The 27,289-nt window shown below is 33.9% G+C and overlaps 3 protein-coding genes across 4 annotated transcripts; 1 reads left to right on the top strand and 2 right to left on the bottom strand.

Annotated features, from left to right (window-relative positions):
• Positions 1–401: 401 nt before the first annotated feature.
• LOC105216704 (acetylcholine receptor subunit beta-like 2) lies at positions 402–18,809 on the bottom strand. Of its 2 annotated transcripts, none has more exons than XM_011191325.3 (11): positions 18,587–18,809; positions 17,910–18,103; positions 14,503–14,631; positions 14,149–14,334; positions 10,936–11,068; positions 10,601–10,728; positions 4,708–4,883; positions 4,423–4,575; positions 4,090–4,172; positions 3,557–3,663; positions 402–1,127 (listed from the first exon to the last, which is right to left on the bottom strand). In XM_011191325.3, the coding sequence occupies exons 1-11, from the start codon at positions 18,642–18,644 to the stop codon at positions 912–914; spliced, it is 1,563 nt and encodes a 520-aa protein (XP_011189627.1). In that variant the 5' UTR covers positions 18,645–18,809; the 3' UTR covers positions 402–911. The 2 variants fall into 2 exon arrangements, with proteins under 2 accessions (XP_011189627.1, XP_011189628.1); XM_011191326.3 differs by having other exon boundaries at positions 403–1,127; positions 4,090–4,169.
• A 4,429-nt stretch (positions 18,810–23,238) lies between these two features.
• Positions 23,239–26,221, top strand: LOC105216717 (cilium assembly protein DZIP1L). The gene is made up of 5 exons (XM_011191344.3): positions 23,239–23,472; positions 23,527–25,176; positions 25,253–25,394; positions 25,464–25,626; positions 25,684–26,221. Exons 1-5 carry the CDS (start codon positions 23,373–23,375, stop codon positions 26,095–26,097), a joined length of 2,469 nt encoding a protein of 822 aa, XP_011189646.1. The 5' UTR covers positions 23,239–23,372; the 3' UTR covers positions 26,098–26,221.
• On the bottom strand, positions 26,174–27,169 carry LOC105216705 (DNA replication complex GINS protein SLD5). Its single transcript, XM_011191327.3, has 3 exons — positions 26,929–27,169; positions 26,424–26,877; positions 26,174–26,363 (listed from the first exon to the last, which is right to left on the bottom strand). Exons 1-3 carry the CDS (start codon positions 27,025–27,027, stop codon positions 26,242–26,244), a joined length of 675 nt encoding a protein of 224 aa, XP_011189629.1. The 5' UTR covers positions 27,028–27,169; the 3' UTR covers positions 26,174–26,241.
• Positions 27,170–27,289: the final 120 nt, after the last annotated feature.

Genomic DNA, 27,289 nt, shown 5'->3' with positions numbered 1-27,289 from the left:
CTCAAATACAGTATTTGTGTAAAGTTTTATTCTGCTATCCTCATTCGTTCCTAATGTATATATTATAAAGTGAACGAATAATATGGAATTCAAAATTGAGTTATATAGAAAGTAAGTGGGCGTGGTTATTACTCGATTTCAAATATTTTTATATTTTTTTTTAAAAAGAGCAATGTGAAACAGTGTTCTCAACACAGCCTTATCCGTTTTTTTTTTAAGTATATGGATTTACAATTCTCAGGAATTAGGCAAAGGTTTTAAGACATCTGACCTCACAGTTAATTCATCAGTCGGAAAGAGGGTTTTTGTTTTCATCCACCACTAAAATGTAAGATAAATGAGAGTAAATCATAAGTCGTTTTCCAAAATATTTTGTTATAAACACACTAACTTTCAAAGTGATAATTTTTTATTCATTTTTCTTGCTGTTATACATTAAGTATTATACTTAAATATCATTATATTGCGAATCATTTTTTTTTAATTCTTCTCAAGGATTGAATGGCGTTATGTGTAGATGTAAGTCATATGCATTTATTAACATTACATACTATGTGCATGTATCTTACTATTTTGAAAATTTAGCATAATTTTTTTTTTTTTATTTTCCTGTAAGTTGGATAAGGTTTTATGCGAGTGCGATTCAATTTTTAAAAATTGTAAAATGTATCTTATTTAATGCAAGCAATTCTCTTTTCACAAGCTTCTTCATTTTTACAAACGATCGCTGTCTTTGCTATTTGTTTGTGTCAGACTATATGTTTTTTTTTCTTAATAACAATATGTATTTTATTACTTAATATGTCTTCCAGTGTTAACTCACTTTCAAATTTTTCAGCTTAATTCCTTATTTAAGTCTTAAACATCTTAAAACTTATCACTAAACACACGAATTTTCTCTTCAAAACATTTCAATTAACAATCTGACGCACAATATCCGGTGGCAGCATAAAGTTGTTCTTCCTCAACGGTATATCGCTGAGCTGTCGGTCGATCGGTTGGCGTGTGTCATATAGAGATGGTGATTGACAGATAATGGCGAAGGTGCCAAAAACACATGACAACGTAAATGTCCAGAGAAAGAAACGATCCAATACCATCGATACGAACTTCCAGTCCTCGACGATCTGGTATAGAAAGGAAGTTAAAAAAAAGAAAATTATATTATTAATTAATTATCAATCTTTTATTGAGAGAAAAAGTTAGAAGCTCTCCATGACTCTAATAGTAATGGATTTTCAAGGTTAGATTGAAGCATTCCCTTAAAAAGTTTCTTAAACAACTTTGTGTGATCCGAGTTGTGATCGCTTTATATTGTATATACATAAAGAGATTTTCAATAGAGACGCTACAAAAGTAGATTTATAGGGACAAACGACGCCATATTTTTGCCGCTCTTTTGACATTTCTCTTCAGTAAGGTTTACCAGTAAGGAAAGATATACGATCCAACAACGAGTCGAAATTATTAAATTTTGCTATTGAAATTTGGAGTCAGGGTCCTGAACTTTAAGAGCACTACGTAGGTTCAATAGGACGGCGCCACAAGTCACACAGCGAATGTCACATTCGATTTATTGAAAACCAAGTTTGGTGAACGTGTTATCTAACGAAATGGTCCAGTCAAATGCTACGATTTGACCCCGTTAAGTGCCTTGGAGACGATCAAATAATTGCGTCAAACACTTTAAGTGTGTTGGTGTCGTCGGCTCTCGTCGGCTACACGTACGCTACACCGACCTGTTGTCGGCTCTATTTGATGAAAATCAAAAGTTTTTGATATTCCTATTTGACGGACGATAATTTGATAGTCTCCACTCATGTTTGACAAGCATGAGTTCATTTGCAGGGAAGATTTCAAGCTGAGAGGACATAGAAAAGTGAAGTGAAGCGAAACGGAAAAAATAAAATAAAATAAAAAAAAAAATTAAATTAAATTAAATTAAATTAAATGAAAAAAATAAAAAAAATTAAATTAAATTAAATAAAAAAAAATAAAATAAATTAAAATAATAAAATATAATAAAATAAACTAAATAATATAAAATAATACAAAAGTGGAGAAATTTTTTTCATAAGAATTGCAGCACATGCCAATAATAGATAATCATCATCCGACGATGACATGATGACCGTTCGTCACGAGCTCAAAACTAAACTGATGTTTGACGTGTTAATTTGAACGTTTGCGGGCAACACACGATTGAACATCACTAACACATATGCACTGTTTGACGCAAGTATTTGATCGTCTCCAGGGCACTTTAAACTTTTTCCTGTGGGGCTACGTCAAGTCTGGGGTCTATGCCAACAAGCCAGTGACGATTGATAAACTTCGTACGAACATCGAGCAGTATCGGCCGATTTATGCTTGACCACCGCCGAGTTCCATACATAATGGCATTGAATGTACTTTCACAGGAATAAAAAATGTCATCGATATCCCAAACCGTTTTTGTTTTATTTGTAGCGCTCTTATTCAAAAACCCTTTATAAGTAAAATTTTTAAGTACGAGAGAACGACGTTGTTGTCCTTATTGCGGTAGAATACATTTCTTAAATTATTTTAAAAATTGCTGCCGGGAATATAATTCTAATTCGTTCTGAATACGAAACCCGATGGTATTACGGGTCTGCAACCGCTGTGGTGAAAAGTTGATAAATAGAAACATTTTACATCAGTTAATATAGAAATCGCCTTGGACTAGATTTTGAATGTTGGAGAGAAATTGTTTCCGGTTTCCTTAGAAACATTGGACATGACTTCTCTTGACTTAGTACTGTCTTCAAACTGACGTGCAACTGCCTTCTTCCAAATATTTGCAGTTGAAATTGAATATATAAATGAATAAATAGCTAAAGTAGATCCTTGTAAGTGCAGGCAGCAGTAATGTTATGACTATAAATCATAAATTAAATTTAAATCACGCTGCTTTACAAACTCGTCGATTTCCTAGTTGTTGTACATATAGAATATATACAAGAGAGTGATTGTGCGCCATCAATCGAAATCCCCTTAAGCAATCAATAAACTGACAACCGAAATAAAATAAATCTTAGAACGTTTCTAAACACCTCCACGTCATACATCTCTCATGCTCCAGCAGCTAGACTTACGCGCATTCAAATATGTTTAATATTTTATCGTAAATATTACTATTGTATTTGCAGGGTGTTATTCATAAAAAATGATAATAGCAGTAAAGAGAGAGGAGACAACAAACACACTACCAACAATAAATAAATCGCTTGTATTACAGCAATAACAAATTAATGCCACAAACCACTAAAGAGACAGATATAAAAAATAGTAAACCAATAACGCGGAGATAAACAAATAAGCATCGTAAAAATGCAATAAACCAGCAGAAACTAAGCAAATAAATAAAGAAGCGAGATGCTTATAAAATCAGTGAATGTTTAAGTCCTTGCTGGGGCAACATAAAAAAGTAGACGAAGTCGCAGCTTTAACTGTCAATAATAAATAATATTCAACATCAGCGTGTTATATGTATGTATATGTAAATATTTCCTTCTTTATTACTTGGAATACTCACCTCATTATCCTTGTCGGCATCTTTAATGTGCTGCGCAATAAAACGCACCGCACGTAATGCCTGCAGCACCTCGGGTGTCAAATTGCGCGGTATCACATTGTCAGAATCTAGCGCGAATGAAAAGGGAATCACAGAAAAGCGATGTTAACAACATTTAGTTGAGGTTAATTTTAAAAATAAAAGTATTTTTCTATTTCAGAAAGAGGACAAGTTAGGAGATTAGTAAACAAAGTTAAGTATTACACCATTTCGAATAATTAATTACAGGAATCTTTAAAACTACGAAAAATAATATCCACCAAATATCCTAGTCTTCGCTATATCTGGGTCAGAGAAACTAAGTAAGTACCAAAGCTCCAGAGGAACTATGTAAGTACCAGAACTCCAAGATAGTTGACAGCAGTAGCACTTTTAAATGGATTTATAACGATTTAGCGGTTTTTGATACTTGAGAAATTTGAAAAATAACATACAAACCAGTTCTCATCTTACTCACCAATTATAGTTTAATACTAAAACAACAAAACACTCACCAATCGAATTCTGTACACCATTATCATACGGCCCCTCCTGGCTGTCCTTGAACTCACTAGGAAAATCGCTAATACTATCGCTGCTTGCATTTGAATTCCACAAGAATAATGAAATAACAGTAAAAAGGTATTACAGTTATAGTTTAGTTTATACATACATACATTAATTACAATTACTATAAATATCAGATCTACTAGTAGTAAGTTATACAGTGCGTATGAGTAACCTGCAGGCATAAAGGAGCTTCAAGTAAATAAGTATTGGAATAGAGTTGCCATACAGAATAAATTTCAAATAAGTTTAATATGTATACTGAAAAAATTAAATCTCACCGCACATCAATTTCATTTGTATAACCATTACTGGGTGTGGAATCATCATAGTCAGGCAATGTATACTGCGTACGACGCATCATCATCAATTTCGGCATGAAGTGCAAAAATAATTTACGTACAAGTGGCGACATTTTATGCGTTGACGGGGATCTAAATTAATGTAAGTTTAAATAGTTTAATATACACACTCATAAATATATATGCACAACTGAAAATTTGTCTGTTTAAATTAATTATCATATTTTTTCTATATACATATAAGTATATGTATTTATGACTTACCTAAAGTGTATATTTAATACACATACCGTTGTCCATACGGACAACGAGACCAGTATCATGGTAAATAGCAGATATTTGCCTAGCAGCGGTACGGCCAATGATGTTGGCGGAATAATTTCGGCCAACAGCAAGAAGAACACAGTCAACGAGACAAGAATTGAAATACATAACGTAACCTGTCAACGAAATTCAAGTGTAGAGTTTTCTTCTACATACAAACTCATACAAGTTGTATACTCTTTTGTACAGTGTAATGGTAAAAATATGTTCGGTTTTATTCTTTCTTCGTATTTTTTATACTCTCGCAACAAATTTGCTAAGAGATCATAATAGTTTTGTTCACATAACGGTTGTTTGGAACACCTAAAACTAAAAGAGTTAGATATAGAGTCATATGTACCAAAGTGATCAGGGTAGTAGATATGCAAGCGATAACTTGAGTAAAAATGGAGATATCTTAATGAAACTTGGCACACATATTCCTTGCCACCATGAGACGGTTGGTATTGAAAATGGGCGACCACTGCCACGACCACAACGTGGCGAAAACCGAAAACACATAAAGTGTCATAACTAAGCTATAAATAAAGTTATAAAAGTAAAATAACTCACAAGTAACTTACTACGTCAGAAGCACTAAATTTTACAGAAGAAATAGCAGACAGAATCTGCACTCAGTTTTTTTTACAAAATAAAATATGGGCGTGGCATCGCCCACTTATGGGTCAAAAACCATACCTCAGGAACTACACTACAGATTTCAATGAAATTCGATATATAATATTTTCTTGATACTCTGATGACACGTATGAAAAAGCATGAATTCGGTTCACAACAACCGCAACTTCCCATATAACTCAATTTTGAATTCCATCTTATTCCTTCACTTTATTATATATATGTATATAAGGGGCCAATTAAGGTAGCCAAATAAAACTTTGCACAAATACTCTAGCGCCCATAGACTATATGATCGGTGGTATCACTTGTGACAAAATTGTCGAAATCAGACTATAACTTTTCAATGTCCCGGATATCGAATATGAAGAACTCCGTGCCTTATGGTAATTTTTCACCGAAAATGTCGGTAAATCTCTCAGATATCTTAATTTAATTCAGAGGAAATCGTTTTCTTCTAAGAGTGTATCTCTGTTCCAGAAATAAGTCATAACTTCCCCTACGTCCCATATACCTAATATTAGAGGTTTCAAACTTTAAATGGACTTCATACTATATATGTATATGCCGAATATATGAGTCATATTGTGTGTTATCTTAATAAAAATATAGCAATAAATTGCGAGAGTATAAAATGTTCGGTTGCACCCGAACTTAACCTTTCCTTATTTGTTTTAAGATTTCTTTTTTTTTTTGTAAATTTTAGAGCTTCTTCAATTTATAAAATCCACCTCACAAACAAGCAAATAAACAAGCAAACTGTTTTACACTCAAACAAACAATTATACATACAGTACGTAAGGTCAAACCATTTCAACAAAATCGAAAAATATATAACAAATAATAGCGTATTCTTTGCCAATTGTAAACTTAGACCAACTAGTTACTCAACAAACCAAAAAACGAACACAAAGGAAAGCACAAAATAGTTAAAAATTTGTGGTTAGAATTTCGAGTAATTTTCATACAAATACAAAGACAAATCAAATTATTACATTTTTTTTGTAAATTTGTTTTTGTAATATTTTTAAATTATTGCTAAAAGTCCTCCGCATGAACTGTCTATGATTTTAGAAAGTTCTTTTCTAATTCTTTCTAATTTTTTAAATAAGAATTTAAATTAGTTTTGAGTAAAAAACAAAATGTACATACAAACATACATTCGATACAAGAACTGAAAATGCTTGTTTGGTGTCTTTCTTTAGCAGAAAATAGCCTTATTTACACAAATTCAGCAAATCACTTCATTAACAAATTTATTTGTTCACTTCTGTCTTAGTTATCTACTTGTTAAGCACATACAATTTATAATACAAATTATAGAATCTACTTATATAATCAAAAGCTACCGATCTACTCAAATAACTTTTGAATTTAATGCAGAATTAGGAGAAGTTTCTTTATGGCTGTATAAGACGAAATATCTCCAGTCATCCAACAAACAGTCAACGCGTTCGTGTCTTGGATCTATTGGAACCAGTATTAACAACACCAACACTGTCATCCTCGAAATCCGACGCAGAATCACTCGTGCCAACAGGTGCTACTTTGGACTGAGAAAGCAATTGAAAAGTAAAGTCCTCTCTCGACGAACAAAAACCAAACTATACAAGTCGCTCATCATTCCCGTCCTACTTTATGGTGCAGAAGCGTGGACATTCGATGGAACGGCACTAGGAATTTCGAGAGAAAGGTTTTGCGGAAGATTTACGAACCCTTAAACATTGGCAACAACGGCGAATACCGCAAACGATGGAACGATGAGCTGTATGAGTTCTACGAAGACATAGACATAGTTCAGCGAATAAAATGACAGCGGCTGCGCTGGCTAGTTCAAGTTGTTAGAATGAACGAAAACGCTCCAGCTTTGAAAGTGTTCAATGCAGTACCCCCTGGTGGAAGCCGAGGAAGAGGAAGACCTACACTCCGTTGGAAATGCCAGGTGGTAGCCCTTTAAACTGATCTCGCCTGACTTCCTGCTTATCCTCCCTTGAAAATCATTTTGAGAAGTAACATAAAGCCAAGTTGGTATACATTTCCAGATGTCACGTGGTATCAAATCTTTTAGTGTCGCGAGAGGTCCCGTTTGTTTAGCATTTGAGTGGTACGAACGCCAAGCTAAATTGACGGAAGGTCAAGCTAGAGGTCGCGTAAGCAAAACGTATTTCGAGTTCAAGGAACTTCAAGAAGTCCAGGAAGTACTGATCTCTGGATCATCGCAACAAAGTTGCTACGAGAGTATTATAGTTTTGTCCACATAACGGTTGGTTGTAAATCCTAAAACTAAACGAGTTAGATATAGGGTTATATATATCAAAACGATCAGGGTGACGAGAAAAGTTCAAATCTGGATGTCTGTCTGTCCGTCCGTCCGTGCAAGCTGGTTAAAGAAGAAGGTTAAGTTCGAAAATGGGCGTAATCGGACCACTGCCACGCCCATAAAATGGCGAAAACCGAAAACACTTAAAGTGCCATAACTAAGCTATAAATAAAGCTATGGAAGTAAAATTTGGTATGAAGGATCGCACTATGAAGGGGCATATGTGGATGTAATTTTTTTGGGAAAGTGGGCGTGGCCTCGCCCCCTACTAAGTTTTTTGTACATATCTCGCAAACTACTAAAGCTATATTAAGGAAACTTTCTAGAGTCTTTTATTTTAGGTACTACCTTATACAGTCCAAAAATCGAGGAAATCGGATTGTAACCACGCCCACCTCCCATACAAAGGTTGTGTTGAAAACTACTAAAAGTGGGTTAACTCACTAACGAAAAACGCCAGAAACACTAAATTTCACATAAGAAATTGAATATAGAAGCTACACTCAGATTTTTTTACAAAATGGAAAATGGGCGTGGCATCGCCCACTTATGGGTCAAAAACCATATCTCAGGAACTACTCGACCGATTTCAATGAAACTTGGTTTGTAACAGTTTCCTTACATCCCAATGATATGTTGTGAAAATAGGTAAAATCGCTTCACAACCACGCCTACTTCCTATATACCAGAACTTTGAAGACAATCTGAATCGTTTACTTTACAATAAATAAAGTAAGTACTAGTGAAGATATCGGTGTAGAACTTTGCACAAATACTATGTTTATAGTGTGGCAGCCCCATTCTAAAAATCGCCCAAATCGGACTATAGGTCCAAGGCCCCATATATCGAAATTGAGGACCTCGGTGCTTCTAACCTAATATTATGGTTTCCAACTTTCAATGGACTTTATACAATATAAATGAAGAATATGTGGGTCAAATTGTGTATTATATAATATAAATAAAGTTAAATAAATAAATTGCGAGAGTATAAAATGTTCGGTTACACCCGAACTTAGCCCTTCCTTTCTTGTTTATATATAGATTTTGCTGACACCAGGAAGTACTCAGCGAACTCAGCCCTTCCTTACTTGTTATTAATATATTATTATCGATCTTCCGGTGAACGAAATAGTAGCTTAATAGCTTTATATTTTACTAACCAAAACAAATTCATTCACATTGTAAACAACAACATTAAGGAATTATTTGTATACCAAAAAAAAAACAATAACAACACAAATGAAACTTACAAGCAATAGAAATTTAACTTACAAAACACTAATATTCCCCCAATTTCCTTTCCAACATTTCTTATACAAAGTAACACCTGCTTTTGATTATTATGATTTATTTTCTACACAAAAACAACAAAAATTATGTATATATAAAATTCTCAACAAAAATTATACATACATACAAATTTAAACTGTCAAAATATTTAAATACCAGCCAAAAAAAACTACAATCAAAACTGCGGCGCTACTGCGAGCAAACCAACCGATCTCAGCTTACTTGTTTGTATGAATGTAGGTAAGTATGTATATGTATTGGTATTATTGTATGCGTGTTCATCTTGTGCTGTAGATATGCGCGTGTGTGTGTGTGGTAATATTGATGGCTATGCCTTTGAAAGGATGAGTATTTTACTTAATTTGTGTGAATAATGCTATTTATTTTCGAATAATCTGATTTTTTTTTTTTTGTTTTTGTAATTTTTGATTTTCGATGAAATTACGTTATGAGATTTCATTACTTCTATTAAGCATAGCGCGTACTTTTATACAGCTCTACCCTTGGTAGAAAAGCTGTTTGTAATGTAACTCGATACTTGAGAGTGCTTGAAGTACGCCTATGCTTAATTTTTCTCAGCCGGACAATTGTGAAATAAGTATGCGGCACTAATAAGTGATTAATATGCAAAAAAAAAAAAGAGTATAGAGTACATATGCTAATGAAAATTGAGAGACTAAGCTACACAAATGTAGAAAAATAGTTTTTATAATAATTATTTAGAGTTAGTATTTTGATGAAAAATTGCAAAAAGTTGAGTATTAAGAGGTTAAAATATTTCAGTTATTTCAAAAATTAGTTTTGCTAGCTATATTTGTGATTTTCTAAGTAATTATATTAGTTTTAGTAAGCTAAATAAATTAATTAATTAATTAATATGTTTAAAAAATATATTTTTGTACATATTTTATCATTTATTAAACAATAAAAAATATATTATTTTATTATATTATTACTATTAACAATTCATTTTGTATTTTGCTAATCACATTTTTTTAATATTATTTAATAAAATATTTTTGTAAATCTTTAATTTTATATATCTATTTTTTATTAGATGCAAAATATTCTTATTTATTATAAATTTTTTCAGCATAAATGGCTATATACAAACCAAAAATTAATAATTCGCGTTTCATACGATTTGGCCACATTTACGTTATAAAAAGTACCGTTATTTTAATATCATTAATTAATTTCCGAACAGTTATGAAGTTATAATAAATCTAAATCCTTTCGACTATATTTTTCAATGCAGTGATAGTGTCTTTAGAAAGCAAGTACAGTATTTGGAGGGTATAAGTGTATTAGAGATAGTTTTAAAGAGATCGCATGCAATATAAAGCATTTTTAAGTAGTACAATAAACATTATAAGAAGTAAAAAATTCGTAGTCCATATCGAATGGCATTAGAATACAAATATAATTGGAATTACTAAACATGCTTAAAACATAAATATACAAATGGAAAGTTTATTTACAACAAATATTAAAAATACTGAGAAATTATATTCTCTATTCCAAAAATTCCCAACAACTTTCCCGCCAACCGGCAGTATATATTTAATTAAAGAATTATATGTATTGTACTGAATTTGTTACCTTCTCGCCGGAATCGCTGGGCAAATAAAATACCAACACCGTTAAAAATGTCAATGCAACACAGGGCACAATTAAATTAACGGTATAAAACAGTGTTTTGCGACGCATGGTGAGCTTAAATGTAATATCTGTGAAAAATATATGTAAAAATGTATTGAAAATACTTTAAAATGCATTTGGACACAATTCGATGGTTAAATATTAAAAAGTATTTATAGAATATTCATATTTTAAGTAAAAATTTTTTTCAGTAAAATCTTTAAATTAATTGCGGCAAATACTTTGGCTGTAATGTTGCAATAATCATTGATATACTGTGTTTATCTTGGTTTTACCAGAAAACGGTTCCAATGTGTCTGGATAGTATTCCTCATTCTTAGTTGCAGGAACTTCGAGTATGTCCCATTCGACCGATAAGTAAAATTCACTTAAATCAATTCCGATTTGCACGAGATTACTACCAGGAACCTATGTACGAATCAAAGATCAAAAACAAATATTAAAAAATTCCTAAAATTAGGTTATGAGAAAATAATAAGAAAATAATAATCCGTTATAATAAAATAGCCTCAAAAATGGGAAGGCAGCGTGGAACATTGCGCTTGTCGATGAGTTAGATGCTTCATACCAAACCCGAGGTTCATGGTTTATAATATTTACTGAATCTTAATAATATATTATGAAATGGTGAAAGTAGTACACAGAAAAATCCTATGAAGTAGTATTGTCATTTCTTCTTTGATTTTCTTTAAATAATATTGAGGATGGAATCATATGTAGAAGTTCATGTAAGTGAGGAAAGTTTCTGATTGTCATTCACTTAGGAATGGTCAGGAACGATTCTTTTGCATGTGGCTCAAGCAGCTCACGACTTCCTGTCTTAGACCAAGTATCCTCTGGGTGGCCAACAGACATCCGTTTGGAGGCGAGCTAAAGTGAAAAGGCGATTCCCGCTTATGCGGTTGTGCGTAGGGTTTGTGACCCACCACATAAAAACGAATAACCAATGAACAGGAAGCAACATCCTCGGATAAGGAACCCCAATATTGATGACGACCACTGCAAACATATTAAAGACTATACGATTCCCGCTTATGCGGTTGTGCGTAGGGTTTGTGACCCACCACATAAAAACGAATAACCAATTAACAGGAAGCAACATACTTGGATAAGGAACCCCAGTTTTTATGACGACCACTACAAACGTATGCTACTTTGGGCTGAATATGCAATTGAAAAGTAAAGTCCTCTCTCGACGAACATAAACTAAACTCTGTCAACATCCGATGAGACGGCACTAAGAGTTTTCGCGAGAAAGGTTTTGCGGAAGATTTATGGTCCCTTAAACATTGGCAACGAATATACGAATACCGCAGAAGATGGAATGATGAACTGTATGTGTTATTCGACGACTTTGACATAGTCTAGCGAATAAAAGCGGCTACGCTGGCTAGGTCATATTGTTCGAATGGACGAAAGTGCTCCAGCTCTGGAAGTGTTCGATGCAGTACCCGCTGGTGGAAGACGAGGAAGAGGGAGGCCTCCACTCCGATTGAAGGACCAGGTGTAGAAGGACCTGTGTTAACTTGGTATTACCAATTGGCGCCAAACTGCCAAAAGGAGAGATGGCGCGCTGTTGTGGACTCGACTATAACCCCGTAAGCCGTGTCTACGCCAGTCAAGAAGAAGAATAATATTTTCTGTCTGATCAACAATCTTTATTGAAGAGGACGGGACTTTGATTAAGTCTCTCTAAAAGCATTTTGATCATTCGATTCAGACTTGAGATATTTGGATTAGATGAATAACTTGAAAATTAGATTGTACTTTGAACGAAAACTAGACGACACCATTTTAAATTCCATTAGGTTCTTTAATGGATAAATCCAATATCAATTTTATTATATTTTATCTAATAATGATCGATTATATTTTAAAGAGGGTTTAAGTCACCAGATGCCAAATACGTGCAACACTGTGGCTATATTTGATTTTGAACCAAAAATATCGGTTTTCACTAACAATAATAAATTCATTCCTAACACAATGATTTTGGCATTGTACTATAGGTATGTATGTATACGAGGGCTGCTATATATATTTCTGGCCTAGGCAACACTAAGTGTTGCCAGGTGCGATCATTTTTCACAACTTTCGACGTGGATTATCGCGACAAGAGTGCATCGATGAACTAAAATCTTTGTATGGCTATGAAGCACCATCCTATAGCACTGTGAAAAACTGGTACAACGAATTCAATCGTCGCCGACGCTCGCTCAAAGACGAATTCCGTGAAGGTCGTCCAAAAACAGCTGTTGTGCCAGAAAACATCGATGCCGTACGTGAAATGATAATGCAAGACCGTCATGTAACATACCTTCAGATAGAGGGATGCCTATGCATTTCTCCCACCAGCATACATTCGATTTTGCATGAACACCTGGCCGTAAAAAGGGTTTGTTCTCGTTGGATCCCACACAATTTGACAATCGCTCAAAAAAAGGCTGAAAAAAAGTGCTTCGAAAATTGGTTGGAGCGCATGCAAAAGTGTATAAATCTTGATGGAGAATATTTTGAAAAACAATGAAACCATTTTCGTTGATAAATATTCCTATTTTCATTATTAGGCCAGAAATATATATAGCAGCCCTCGTATCGGTCAGCATGTAACATTTTGTATTGAAATTAAGTGGACATATTTTCTTGGCTACAATGGTTGGTTTAGCGTCGAAAATTTATAAGATTGTATCAGATCTTGTACTATACCCCATATATATTTACCTAATGCAAATGATTTCCGTCTCTCTAGTCGACTTTATTCCAGCTTGTTCAACTTGTTTATATTTAAATTTTTTTTTTTTACATACATACATATATTTCTTTTTTTTCGGTTTACAACTGAGTCATTTATACATTTGTTGTGCTCTTTAAGTTGAACTTTTCACCAACTTCTACCACACTTTATTGTTTAGGAACGCATATTCCCCCTTGGAGTAGCACCTCGTCAGTTGAGAGAACAAAATATTTAACAAAGCAAAATATTAACGGAAAAAATCCAATCAAGCAAAGTTAAACTGGAACCTGTGGCCCAAACCGGGCAAGCAAATCAAACAGAAACTCCACCAAAGCAAGCTGACCGCCACTTTATTTATTACCATATAAATATGGATACATATGTAACTGTAACATCTGCTAGTTTGCCAGTATTTGTGCGTTTGTGGCGCATAAATTGCTAATTGTGGTGCGAGTACATTGCCATGGCTGCAAGTTGAAGCGTAGCCTAGGAGACGTACTGCGCAATATATATTCGCTTCAAATGTATCTGCGATTGTTTGTATGCATTTGACAAAAAAAAAATAATCATACAAATAAATAATAATAAAAATTAGTACAAATAAAGAATAAAAAAACGAATAGTTAGAGCAGCATGGCAAAAGTTAAACAACAATAAAAATACAAGCGAAAAATAAAAGTTACTTCGTTCTGTAACATTGTGGCTTGCTGCAGCTTTGCTTTCAGTCCCTTGCCAACGCAGTGCTTGCACTCACCTGATCCAAATGCTTCAAATCCACTTGTGCACCGTTGTATGTCCATGAACCGAATTTCATGAAGCAAATTTGCTCATCGTAAGGAAAATATTCGACATTCATTTCGCAAGAGGACTTGTAGATAGCTGGCGGCTCCCAAAAGACCTCTCCGGTGTATTTTAGTGTTGCCTTTGTCATGAGTGTTACCTGTGGAAAGTGCGCATGCATATACATATTTGATTGTGAATATGGCTATTATAATAGTGAATATAATAAAATTTTCTTAAAATATTAAAGAATAAAAAAATATGCAATACTGTATTTATTTTTAATATGTAAATTACTATTGACTTATTACATGTATTAATTACTCACCTCATAGTTACCATCCCAGTTGTTATATAAAACTATATCAGGCACCCAAATATGTTCGGATGGCACATAAAGTTGTTCAACACCACCGTACTCTTCAGGGTCCCATCTCAATTTGTAATCGAACCAACGCTTGTTGTTTTTAAAAAAGTTAAATGTCAATACTTTTAAAAAGCATAGTTTTTGAATGATTGTTTAAAGCAGTCAAGATATGTGTATGGTTGCTAAATATTCTTTAACAGTAAAAACTTGTATTAAGATATTTGAACATATTTATTCTGTATAAAATAGACACTACAGAAGTAGAAAATCTCTGCGTTGGTCATAAATATTGAATTCAATGAGAAGAGATTTTTAGTTAATATTAAGGGATTACATAGCTCTAGAATTCTAGATTTCTTTTCCTTAAAATCTTCAAAAGTGTTTTGAATAATATAACATATGGGCATTTCCGCCAGAAGGTCCACCACAGACAAAATATTAAACATTATTAGAATTACAAAGTTTTTGCATATTTTCATAGGAAAATATTTAAATTTATTTATATAAAATTTATTTTAAATTAATTCATAACCAATTACGAGATATACGAAAGCCAAGTCGCATTGGAGCTACTTTTTTCATTTCGATTTTTCTACTGCATTTGTTTTTTCGTCAAAATTGTTAAAGAAACATATCAAGTATAATTTTTTGCTTTGTGTAAAACCTTTATAAGGGTACAAAGAGCAAAATAAAATGCATAAGGAAGCATGCGATTGCAAATAACTGTAAGTTTTTGCTCTCTTATTATCCTATATTTTAATGTACCGTGCGACATCAAAAAACAACATTTGTTCCCACTGCAACGCAAATATAAGCAGCAAGCTCGCCAAATTTTGGGTATAAACGGTTAATTGGCATACAATTAAAATACAAAAAAAACCTTGTTCAAATATCAAAAGATTTGTGGTTTTAGTAACTACTTAAAATTGGTCACGTGCGACATCGTAGGTGTGGAGTTCAAAAATTTAAAATTATTTTTTGTCTTATAAAATTCATTTAAGTATGTAAATAGATACGTTTACATTAATTATTTACATATGAGCAAAGACCGCACTTTAAATTCCACTGAAATAGCTATTCAAATAGATTTTGGCGAAAATTATAGGCTTACAAATCAAAATAAGAGGGCACATTTTAACAAGGTTGTCGGAGAATATCGTTTGCTTTTAAAAGTTAACGTATGACATATTATTTTCTTGATAAATCTCTTAACTAAAATTAAGAAATCCTTTAGTTGCTTTTCTAAAATATTTATTTTTTTAAGGTAACTGCTCTCAGTTTTAAATCAAATTTATATTATCAACCTGGTTGGTTTTATAAAATAATTAAAAAACTCTTCATTAGAATATTATTTTTTTGAAAGGAGCCTCGATGGAGTGGGAGCAGTTATCAAGGAAAGTCTAGCAGATAACGAAATCCAAACATTTGTATACCCGAGGACTGCATTTTCTGAAAAAACTGTATTTCATATTATAAAATTTTTGTTGTGTTTCTCGTTGGATGTTAGTTAAAATAAGTAAAGAAACACATTTACTACTTTTTTAAGCCATTTTATTGGACTTGTTGTTAAATAATTCCGTATTATAACAACAAAATCAACATAAATATGTCCCGTGCGAAATGTCCCGTGCGAATGTGGTAAATATTTAATTAAAAAAAACTATAAATTATTTTTGGGTCAAATTCATACCAATTTTAAAAGGCATCCATTCACAATGCTCTACAATCAAAAACATCTGAATATTGCCTCACAATTCGTACACACACATTCACACAATGTAGAAGGCTAGACTCCAGACAGATTTATGGACACCGTTGGAAATGTATCTCGAAAAAAGTTTTGCTGATTGACTTGTAATTTGAGCAGTATTATCAAACAAATTTATCTATACATACATATATAGTTATAGGGATATAATACATTGCGTTTAAGCATTTAATTTTTCCGTTGTTCCTCCGAAAAAATCTTGAATGAAGTGATTTTGCGACTATAGAATATGCTAAGTAAAGATCCTTTTTTCGTACACTTTTTCCAGTCCGTCAAACGGATTCCTCAGTTAAGAGATTCGGATTTATTGTCATCTCCTCTAATTTGCTGATCAAATTGGAAAATTGTTTTTAGAAATGTATCGGGCATCGGTGAATACTTGTCCAACTGAAGCGACAGACCATCATTATTACCGTCAGTCTGTTAAAAACCTTTGTGAAGGTCTTTTATTAAAACAAGCATTTTTCTTTGCTTTTGTTAATATGTATTTTCTCTATTAATACAACAATCTGATGGATTTAAGCGGAGTACGAAACAAGATAAGCTTTCAGTTTACAACTTTTAGGATCTTGGTATCTATATGGTAAATAAAGAAGTAGAGGTCAGCAAAAAGAAATATATATTTAATATACACATGTAATCACCCAAGCCAATACCTTCGTACATTCCAGTAATCAAACCCGTTTAAAAGAAAGGGACTTCCAGGCTACAAAAAACAACGTGCTACCAAAACAAAGCTTATCTGGTTTTAACTAGATATGAGATTTTATAACTTAGTTTTAAGCTTTAAAATAGCAGATTCAATAAATAAAATACTAAAAAAAATTCTATATTATTCTTGACGGATAATACTAAAGAGAGTATGTGTTCAAAAAATAACGGGAATTTTATAATTTCGTAGGTTTAAAGAGTCCAATTGTCAATGTTTTTATTGTACCCCTGAAGTACGATACAATTTGCAACTGTATTCTGTGCTTTCCTTGCCTGTAGCAGCCGCTAACTTAACTAGATTAAGTTTTTATGAGCTTGGCGATTTTCGTTTGTTAAAGCATCAATTTGCATCAAATTTGGCGTAAAAAATTAAATAAAGTGTAACAAAGTGCGTGAAATGTTAATAAAGGCCATATTGAGTATGTTATGTGTAAAGCAAGAGTTTACAGGTGGTATAAGCGTTTCCAAGATGACCATGAAGACGTTGAAGATGACGAGCGCCTCGGACACACCAGCACATCAACAAACTAAAGGCTTTCTCAAAAATTGAATACCAGCATAAGTGCATAATATCGAATGTTTCCGAAAATTCCCGTTATTTTTTAACATTCCTCGTACGCTTGAATATAGAATTTCTTCTTCATTTTTAACAAATAAAAGTTTTTAGGAGCAGAACAAAAATAAATTCGAAGATTTTACTTTGCCTCTAGGGTGACGCCTTTAGAAAAAATCTAAATTATATATTTAGCATCGGTCAAATTTGAACATATGACCCTTTGGATGATATTATATACATATGTAAATGTAAATGAGATTTAGTTATACATAATAATATAATAAAATATTAATTTATTTACTATTTATATATTATATGCTAAATATCACTCACCTGTTTCACCCATAGGTTAGTGGTCATCACTTGATTTCGCAAATTCACCTCAATGAGCTGAGACAATTTTAAACCTAACCATACTGTCAGTGTCTCAGTATTATTGACAACAGGGCGTATGAGTCGATTATAATTACTCAATAAATCATCATAAAGACGTTTTGTATCTGGATTAGCCTCGAAACTGACAGGAGCTAAACACATAGGATATTTTTTAATGTCAATAGAATTTTGAAAAATAACGGAATAATCCTAAAAATATTTTAATAATATTTGTTTAAAATAACATAAGATAAGAAAAAAATAAAGTAATGAAAATAATAAAAACAAAAGCTCGTACCGGTAAAAACATAGTACCTCAAGGCAGCTCACCACGTGTCATGTAAGGTAAACAAAAACATAAGCAAAATGTAAACAATAAACAGTTAAACTACCCAAACAAACTCAAACCAGAGTGAAAATTAATTGCAACCACCCACAAGAAATATCCCAAAACACTGAAAATCAACGCATGCGTCTGTGCCAATGTCAAACTGACAGCTGTCTACGTGTGACCCACCCCTAGTTGTCGGTTTGCAAAAAAGTGTACAGAATATAAATGCAACGAAATCCATTCCACACCCCAAAAAATAAGTAAACTAATTATTTTTCACGGGTTTTCACTTCTTAACACTCACGCGTTGCATTGCTGTATGCGAAGAGAACTAAAAAATACACAAAAACTACTTTTAACATCTTCGCTACTAGTCAACGTTATCTAGTTTATTAGTTAACACATTAAAATGGTACAAAAATCGTTCACATATCTTTTATCTCTAAGGAGTATTGCTAATGGCGAGCACGTTTCGAGCGTTTAGGATGCGCTCATTTGCAGAACTAAAGTGCTATGCGTGCGCCGAGCTGTACGGATGCTGTATCGGCATTCAGATGACATTTAAATCGAGGGAAATTTCACTTCAGGCGGCGTCACGAATTTGACAGCATAACTAACGGTTTATATTTCAAATCCGGCGATTAAGGAAGACATACATATAGAGGCGGACATAATTATTCACACATCGTTCAGTTTTCCACAAAAACAGTTTTATCTTGGAAATCATAAAAACTAGCTTATAGGTTTATTCTAAGGAAATCTTTATTCATATCTTAGGTATGAACTCCGACTCCTCCACAGTCTCCAGACCTAAACCCCATAGAACAATTGTGGGATGCGCTTGGTAGGCGTGTCAGTAAGCAAAATATTACCAGCAAATCTCAACTATAAGAAGTTCTACAGCGAGAATGGCAAAATATAGGACCAAGTGTGACAAAAAAGTTAGTTTACTCCATGCAAAATATGCTTAACGATGTATTAAAACAAAAGGCCCACCAAATACACTGTCCAACAGCATTTTTGGAACAGAATAGCGACCCTATAATTCTGAAAAGGTATGTTGAGTAGATCATTTTTGTAGAACAAACTTATGGTCCAGCACGTCTGAGTTTTTTTCACAGTGGGTCAAAGTTTTCATTTTTTGGTCGAAGGGAGCATTATACTATTTGAAAAAAATGCTGTAAGTTAATGTCTGAGAGAATTCTTATGATCAGAGTTGTATTGTGGAATTGTATGAGGATTATTTTTGTGGAAGATCTTAACCCTCTAACTGATTTCTTTATGGGTCAATTTGACCCTTTTTTCGAGAAAATCAAAAAATATCCTTTAAAAAAGGACATTTAAGGATTAAAATATTCTACGAAAATGTTTGGCGGAAAATTTCAGTGGGGGTCACAAAAAAAAACCATTGTTGTAAATAAAGCTCTTTACGATTGATAAAAAAATTATAATTTTGGTTTAATAGTGGTTTATTATAGTATGTACATTTTTTTTTGCTTCAGCAGTAGTAGGACAATGGATTAAAGATTAAACTAAATATGCTTTCCTGTATTTAGCTTGACGTGAATGTTTCGATGTGTCAAGGTTTCTGTACAAGCCCCATACGTATTCAGCAAGCATTACAGTTTGGGATTTCCCTTTGAATCTTTCTTCCAATACCTTTATATCCTGATGAAACCTTTCATCGTGTTCATCTGAAACCGCTCCAAGGTTTTCTTTAAAAAAATTTAGATGAGAGTGCAGAAAATGCAGCTTTAGTGACATCTTACCGCCAATATTGTTAAAACCGATTAGCATGCTTTCAATATTTTCTGCATAGTTTTGTGCTTTTGAGTTTCCAAGGAATTCTGCATAAAGTCAAATGCTGTCTTTTGCATATCCGACAGATGACCATAAAATTCTTCATCTTGTAATAATTTTCTTATATCGGGTCCAACGAGCATTCCTAGAAAAGGTAGTTTACATTAAATTAAATAAATTATTTCTTAAAACCGTATTTTACCTTCTTTTAATTTTGCTGCAGGTAATCTGGGGAAAATTGTTTGAATGCGTTTGAAAGCATATCCTTGTGTATTTAAGCTTTCAATAAAATTTTTCACCACGACCAACTTAATATGCAGCGGTGGAAGTATGACCTTATCTTTTGGGACAAGAGATTCATGGATTACATTTAAGTCACCAATAATATTTTCTTTACGTTCTTAGAAATATTTAATATAATAATGGCTGCTGGTAGCATGTGAATCCCATTTCCAAAGAAAACACATATATTTTGTGTATCCTGTTTGCATTCCAGTCAATATTGCAATCATTTTGAAGTCTGCGCATACTTCCCATTTATATTTATAGTATTCAATTTTATTTAAGAGATTTGAAATATTTGCGTATGTTTCCTCCTTTTTTGTGGAATACGCAACCGGTATTGATGGATGCTGATTTCCATTGTGCAGTAAAACTTAGTACCGCCTTTGTACCAGGTCAAAAGACCACTTTCGCAAGTAGTACATACAGTTTTTGGTATCCAAGCTTCACATAAAAATCGTATTCCAAAGAAAAGAAAATATGGTTCTTCAACCATTGTAGGGAATATCTTTCTTCTGCTTTGCAGGTGCGTAAAATGTCCACAAATAAAACAAAACCAATCTCTTAATTTGCAAACAGAATCCGCCATGCTTATTTAAGCTTTAATTGTTCTTTTTTTGTATTAATTTTAGTAAAAATCACACCCGATATGTACTGCTTAGTAAGTCAATTATGCTTAATTTTATCACACCCGATTTGTAAGTCACAGCTGACTAGACGCGAGAACTCAGTGTTTGGCCCGGCCGAACTTGACGATGTTTTCACCTACTTTGTATATGTTGGCGTGCAATTTTGCCAATTAATCGTAAAGAGCTTTATTTACAACGATGGTGTCTTTGGTGACCCCCACTGAAATTTTCCGCCAAACATTTTCGTAGAATATTTTAATCCTTAAATGTCCTTTTTTAAAGGATATTTTTTGATTTTCTCAAAAAAAGGGTCAAATTGACCCATAAAGAAACTAGTTAAAGGGTTAAGATCTTCCACAAAAATAATCCTCATACATTTCCACAATACAACTCTGGCCATAAGAATTCTCTCAGACATTAACTTACAACATTTTTTTCATATAGTATAATGCTCCCTTCGACCAAAAAATGAATACTTTGACCCACTGTAAAAAAAAACTCAGACGTGCTGGACCATAAGTTTGTTCTACAAAAATGATCTACTCAACATACCCTTTCTATTCTGTTCCATTCAAAAAGTCTTCATTTGTTGGACAGTGATATTATAATTTTTCTTGTTAAACAAGAGTGTGTGAATAATTTTGGCCCTCGCATAAATGAAGTAATATGCAATTTTGGTAGATTTATTTAAAATGGAAAGTCAATTTATTAAATTATTGTTATTTTTAGATACCTAAGATATGAATAAAGATTTCCTTAGAACAAACCTATAAGCTAGTTTTTATGATTTCCAAGAAAAAACTGTTTTTGTGGAAAACTGAACGATGTGTGAATAATTATGTCCGCCTCTGTATGTATGTATTCGAAGGGTTATGATATGAACTTACAAATCTAGCAAAATGTACGACCCATATGATTGTATTAATAAAACTACTTAAAGTGCTATAATTTTCTAATTACTTTACATAAGATAAAGTATTTTAGGTTACACAAAGTTTGGTATTTTGAGAAAAAACAAGTAAGGAAGGGTGCAACCGAACATTTTATACTCTCGCAATTTATTGATGTAATATTATTAAGATAACACACAATTTGTCCCATATATTTGGCATAAACTCCACTAGAATAACGAAAATCATCATATATAGTATATGAAGGCTGAGGTAATTCCTGAACCGATTTCACTCATTTTCACCACCACTATGTATATCCAAAACTATACTCACTTAATTTGGCTAAGATATTTCACATATTATCCGATTTATAAGGTATTGAGCCCATCGTACTTTTGAAAAAACTATAATTAGGTATGTTATCGGAGCTAGGGGAAGTTATGACCAGATTTAAAAAAAAAATGGTTCAGAGACAGACTATTCGAAGAAAAAGATTCCCTCTGATTAAAATATCTGAGAGATTTACTGATATTTTCTGTGAAAAGTTACCCTTAGGCGCTGAGTTCTTCATGTTCGATATCTGGGGCCTTGAAAAGTTATAGTCCGATTTCGACAAATTTTCAACTACTGATGTCTTGCGAGATATATCCAAAAAAAACTATTGGGGCCGGGACCACTTAAAAATAAAAATTAGATCCAAATATACCCCTCTTTAGTGTAAACCTCGGCACCAAATACTTCTTCCACAACTTTATTTATGTTTTGTTTTATGAGTTACGAACAACCGTTATATGAACAAAACTAGCAACTTTGTTGCGAGAATTTAAAAATTTTTTTTATGAAAAAAGCTCCGATGATTCCAAAAAGGGACTTATCAATTGTAGTCCGGGCTCTACATCAAGCAACCATTCAACCAAAAAAAAAGCTCACCCTCAGAGGATTTCAGAGAAACTTATTAGGTATATAGCCAATGAATACATGCACATTCGGCCACAAGACCAAACCCCATGCGTCCAGTTCTTTTCTCTGACCAGAATAACATGCTCGCTGGAAAAAAATTAACGACGATTAAGGGGTAATCACTAGTATGTATTTTACTAAAAACCTTTTTCTTTAAAACGCCATTATTTTATAATTATTTAATATCATGTTGAAATTTGTAGCCAATAAAGGTACCCATTAACTTTCGAGTCTCACACAGTTTAACAACTGCTTCCCCACCAAGAATCAATGGAATATTAGCCCGGTCTTTTACGCCTTGCGACTGGAGCTACAGTTTATAACCAAATGCAGCAACATTGGACGGCAAACATTTTATGAACTACCTTTCTCGATTATTTCACCCCCAAGTGAAAACCCACATTGTTGCTTGGCGACCATTGTCAACGACTGGGCCAAACAAAAATAAATTTTTGTATATATTTTCAGGAAGTGTGAACTTTTTTTGTTTTATTTACATTAATGTTGTTTAACTTGCTACTTGAGAATGTCAATAAATTTCAATTACAATTATCCTCAACTTGCGCGCGAAGCCGGTTTCAAGCTGCGACAATACAAAGATGGACCCATCGACTGGCGTATCTTAGGTAAGCAAATGTAACCGAATTAGAAAACATAAAGAAGAACACATCCTTTCGTAGGTACCATCGAAATTGAGCGTCTACTGCAGGATCAACGATTCGAGCAAGTGGACGCATTGTTGGCACATCTCTCCGAAGCGCCTTTGGCCACAATCTTGGATACAAATATCTTAGATAGTGGTATAGCCAAGTACTTCGTAGTCTCGCAATTTGCCATACAATACCTGCTCTTCTGTCGTAAATTTCTTGATGAAACTATACGCGAACTACGGGAGGCGCACGCCGAATCACAAATGGATGTCGCCAAATTACGAAAATCACTTGTCGAAGCGAATAATGAGATCTTACAGCTACACAAGAAGATCACACAAATCGAGGCTATACACGAAGTGATATATCCATGTCATCTCTGTACGAAGAGTTTCATTAGCAATGATGCGCTGAATATACACATTAGTCGCCGTCACGGCATGCATATGACAAATAGAACTACTGGCGGCACCGACACTGGCGTCTCTGAACGGCATGTTGACACTTCTGCCAGTGGTGGTGCTACGAAAGAGCGTGAACATAATGATTTACAATTGATTAACGCCATCAAATTGGAGCTGGAAATTAAGCAGCTTAAAGAGCGACTTAACAATGCGGAACGCGATATACGTGAACGCAACACCGCCGTGTCAAATAGCCGACGCGATACGCCACGTGAACCAGCTAAAACTGTTAAGAGCATTGCTATACAGAGTGAACTAGTGGAGACCAAAGAACAAGATGACGGCGCAGATGCGACATTAAACAGCACCAGCGCCAGCACCGACAGCAGCGAGATGAGAGAGCGCAAAGCACAGTTAACCAATTTGCAGACGAAAATACAGGAATTTGAGGCATGGCGGCAAACGCAGCAGACAAATAATGAAGAGTCCATCGCTGAAATTAATCGGAAGTTAGGCGAAATTGTGCACACTTTGGAAGAGGCGAAAGCCGCACCGACTGTGTCACCTGTGACAGCAGTCGCCGAAACAAAGGTGGAGGAGGAATGTATGGATGCTGCTGCCTTGACAAGACGTGGATCACCCTCAGTGGAAGATCTCGAGCGCTTGTTAACACAGAAAGTAGTTGAAATCGGACAAAAAAGCGCAGAAAAGCTTGAAGAGTTCGTACACAATATGGAAGTCAACTACAAAGAGAAACTGAACGAACTGGAACGAGAGATAAAGAAGCGCAACGCTGCGGAAATTAGGATGACGAGCCCCGACAAAGCCACAGATATCGCAGCACAGAACGCGATAAATGCAGAAACAAAAACTGTCACACGCGCAACTTCCATTGCTGAAGCGAGTATACCGCAACGTGATATAAAATATACAGCTTTTAATCCCACAGAAAGTGATTCTAGTTTAAGTGTTGAACCGAAACCCGAAGCAGCGAAGCGTATGCCGCGCATCAGACGAAGCATAAATGTGGTTTCAGAAGTGTATGCAACAAATAAAGCAAAGCACACTGATGAAACGTATTTAATAATGGACAAAGAGGTTACGCAAGACACAACAGCAGTGAAGCCAAAGCCAAGAGTACGAAAAATCAGGGGTATTGAAGCAGCGTCGCCGAACAAGAAGAATACGCAAGGAGAAGAGTTGTATTCGCTGAGCGCGGAGAGCAATAGAACGTTTGTAAAGCCAGAAGATGCGGACTTGGCAATGGATGAGAGAGGTTTGTTGTGTTTTTTGTTGTATTAATAATGTTAAATATTATTTAAAATATTTAATTTTAATTTTCAAAAATATAGTCGAAAACGACAGCACAGACATCGCGGAGAGTTTAAGTAGTGAAAGTGAAGAAAGTAGCAGTAAATCGGAACTGGCTCCAACGGTTCAGAAAACGACAAATATCAAAGAAAAGAAAAAAAAGGAAGATATGAAAAAACCAAAGTAAATCAAGACTAAATCATTACTTTTTAACTATTTCTTACGTTTATCTACATATGTTTTTATACTTAGAGAACCACCAAAACCAAAACTCTTTACACGAAATGATGCACAGAGAATGGTAAATAAACGCTTAATTGCTGCAGGCTTGGAACCAAAATCAAATGTCATATCCACAGTGGCAATGAAGCGCCTGAGTGCGAAACTGGTTGACAAACGCCACAAATTAAAGCAGGTGTGTCACACTCAAATATTTATATTTGCAAATATTTATATTTTTCTACGCACATAGAAATATCCAAATTTTTATGCAACACGTAACAAAATTAAGAAGCTCGTGGATAAGTTGTGCTCAACAAAACTTCCCGGACCCGTTGAAGATATGTTGATGCACACAAAACCAATTAAACCGAAAACGACTTACGATATAGCGCGTCAGAAGCGCGACGACGTACAAGTCTCCACGGAAATAGATAGTTTCGAGACGTTGGAACTGACCTCCACGCCTATCCAAACTGCGCAGAATATGTATGAAAAAGACGCATTCAAGCAACGTTTAGAGAAAATTCTTGCCTCTCCGATGCGACAGCCTAATAACGAGGATGTGGTTTTCGGCGATCAACAGTTAACGACTGCACAAATACATGCAGCTCCACCAGTGCCATTAACGCGTAAACGAGTAATGTTTAATACACTTAGTAAATAAATGGCAATGGCGAAAGAGTGGAACAATTATTTAGAGATATAACGAGTGACTAAAACTCCAATGATAAAGATAAATATTTAAAAAAATATTAAAATTCTATATTAAATTCATTATACCTAAACTATATCTCTATGAAGAATAGTATCATATTAGCTGCGCTTGATTTTTGTATATTAGATCAGAAACTAGCTGATAAGGTATAATGTGTTGCGAACCAGCAGTCAAATCTACCTCCTCGTCATCAACACCAACGACAACAGATGGTACTGCAAAAAATTAAATTGATTTTACTACAACTGAAGCTAATTTCTTTATCCCAAACTTACCATCCACATTAGCTTTGATGAATACATGACTCATTAGATTCGGACGCACTATGCGTTGTTCGGCTTCCGCACGTTGCATATTGGGCATATATTGTAACGCCACTTGTTGGAAGTACTGTTCCACATTATCAGCATACTCTTGCGCATACTTGGACTCTTCCGGTGAAAGTCGCTTTTCAGCTTCTTCTCTAGCTTCCTCTTCATTTAGAATATGTTTAGTGTATGTTTCTATTTTTTGTAAGCGACATCGTAAATAACTAGCAATCACATATCGTATACGTTCCAATTCCATTTGATGTACAATAAATCGGAAGTCATTTTTATCTAAATCCTTCATATTCTCCTCCATATGTGCTACCTGCCCTAGCATCAGCTCCAACATGTCGGTTTGATGTTGAAGAATTTCTGGTGCACATAATTCATTTTGCCAAGCAGTTTCGACAATTTCTAAAACCTGTGTGCAAAAATATTATTGAACATTATGGAATTAAAAGTATCTACGCACTTTCTGAGCTGTAATCAGTTCTTCCTCATCACCCTGGTCATCGAAATCCTCATTGTTTTCCGTATCGCTGAGAGGTGGAATGAGATCGTCTTCGGACATTTGTATATTTTCTAAAATTATTACTAGATTTCAACCAAATAGGTAATGGCGCGCAAATGAAAATTAAAAACAAAGAAATGAAATATAAATTTTGTGGTTTTGTTCTAGTTGTCATTAAGTCACAATGTTGTCATTACGATCAGCTGTTTCAATTACATGTTAGTACACTAGTGATATAAACAATATATATAACTTTCATTACAATACATATTTTTACATATTATTAAAAAAAAAAAATAATAATAATAAATGTGTGATGTGT

This window comes from Zeugodacus cucurbitae, chromosome 2, assembly GCF_028554725.1.
Source record: "Zeugodacus cucurbitae isolate PBARC_wt_2022May chromosome 2, idZeuCucr1.2, whole genome shotgun sequence".
NCBI lineage: Eukaryota > Metazoa > Arthropoda > Insecta > Diptera > Tephritidae > Zeugodacus > Zeugodacus cucurbitae.
Note: the sequence above shows the minus strand (reverse complement) of the source record. Positions and strands in the feature narration are given on the sequence as shown.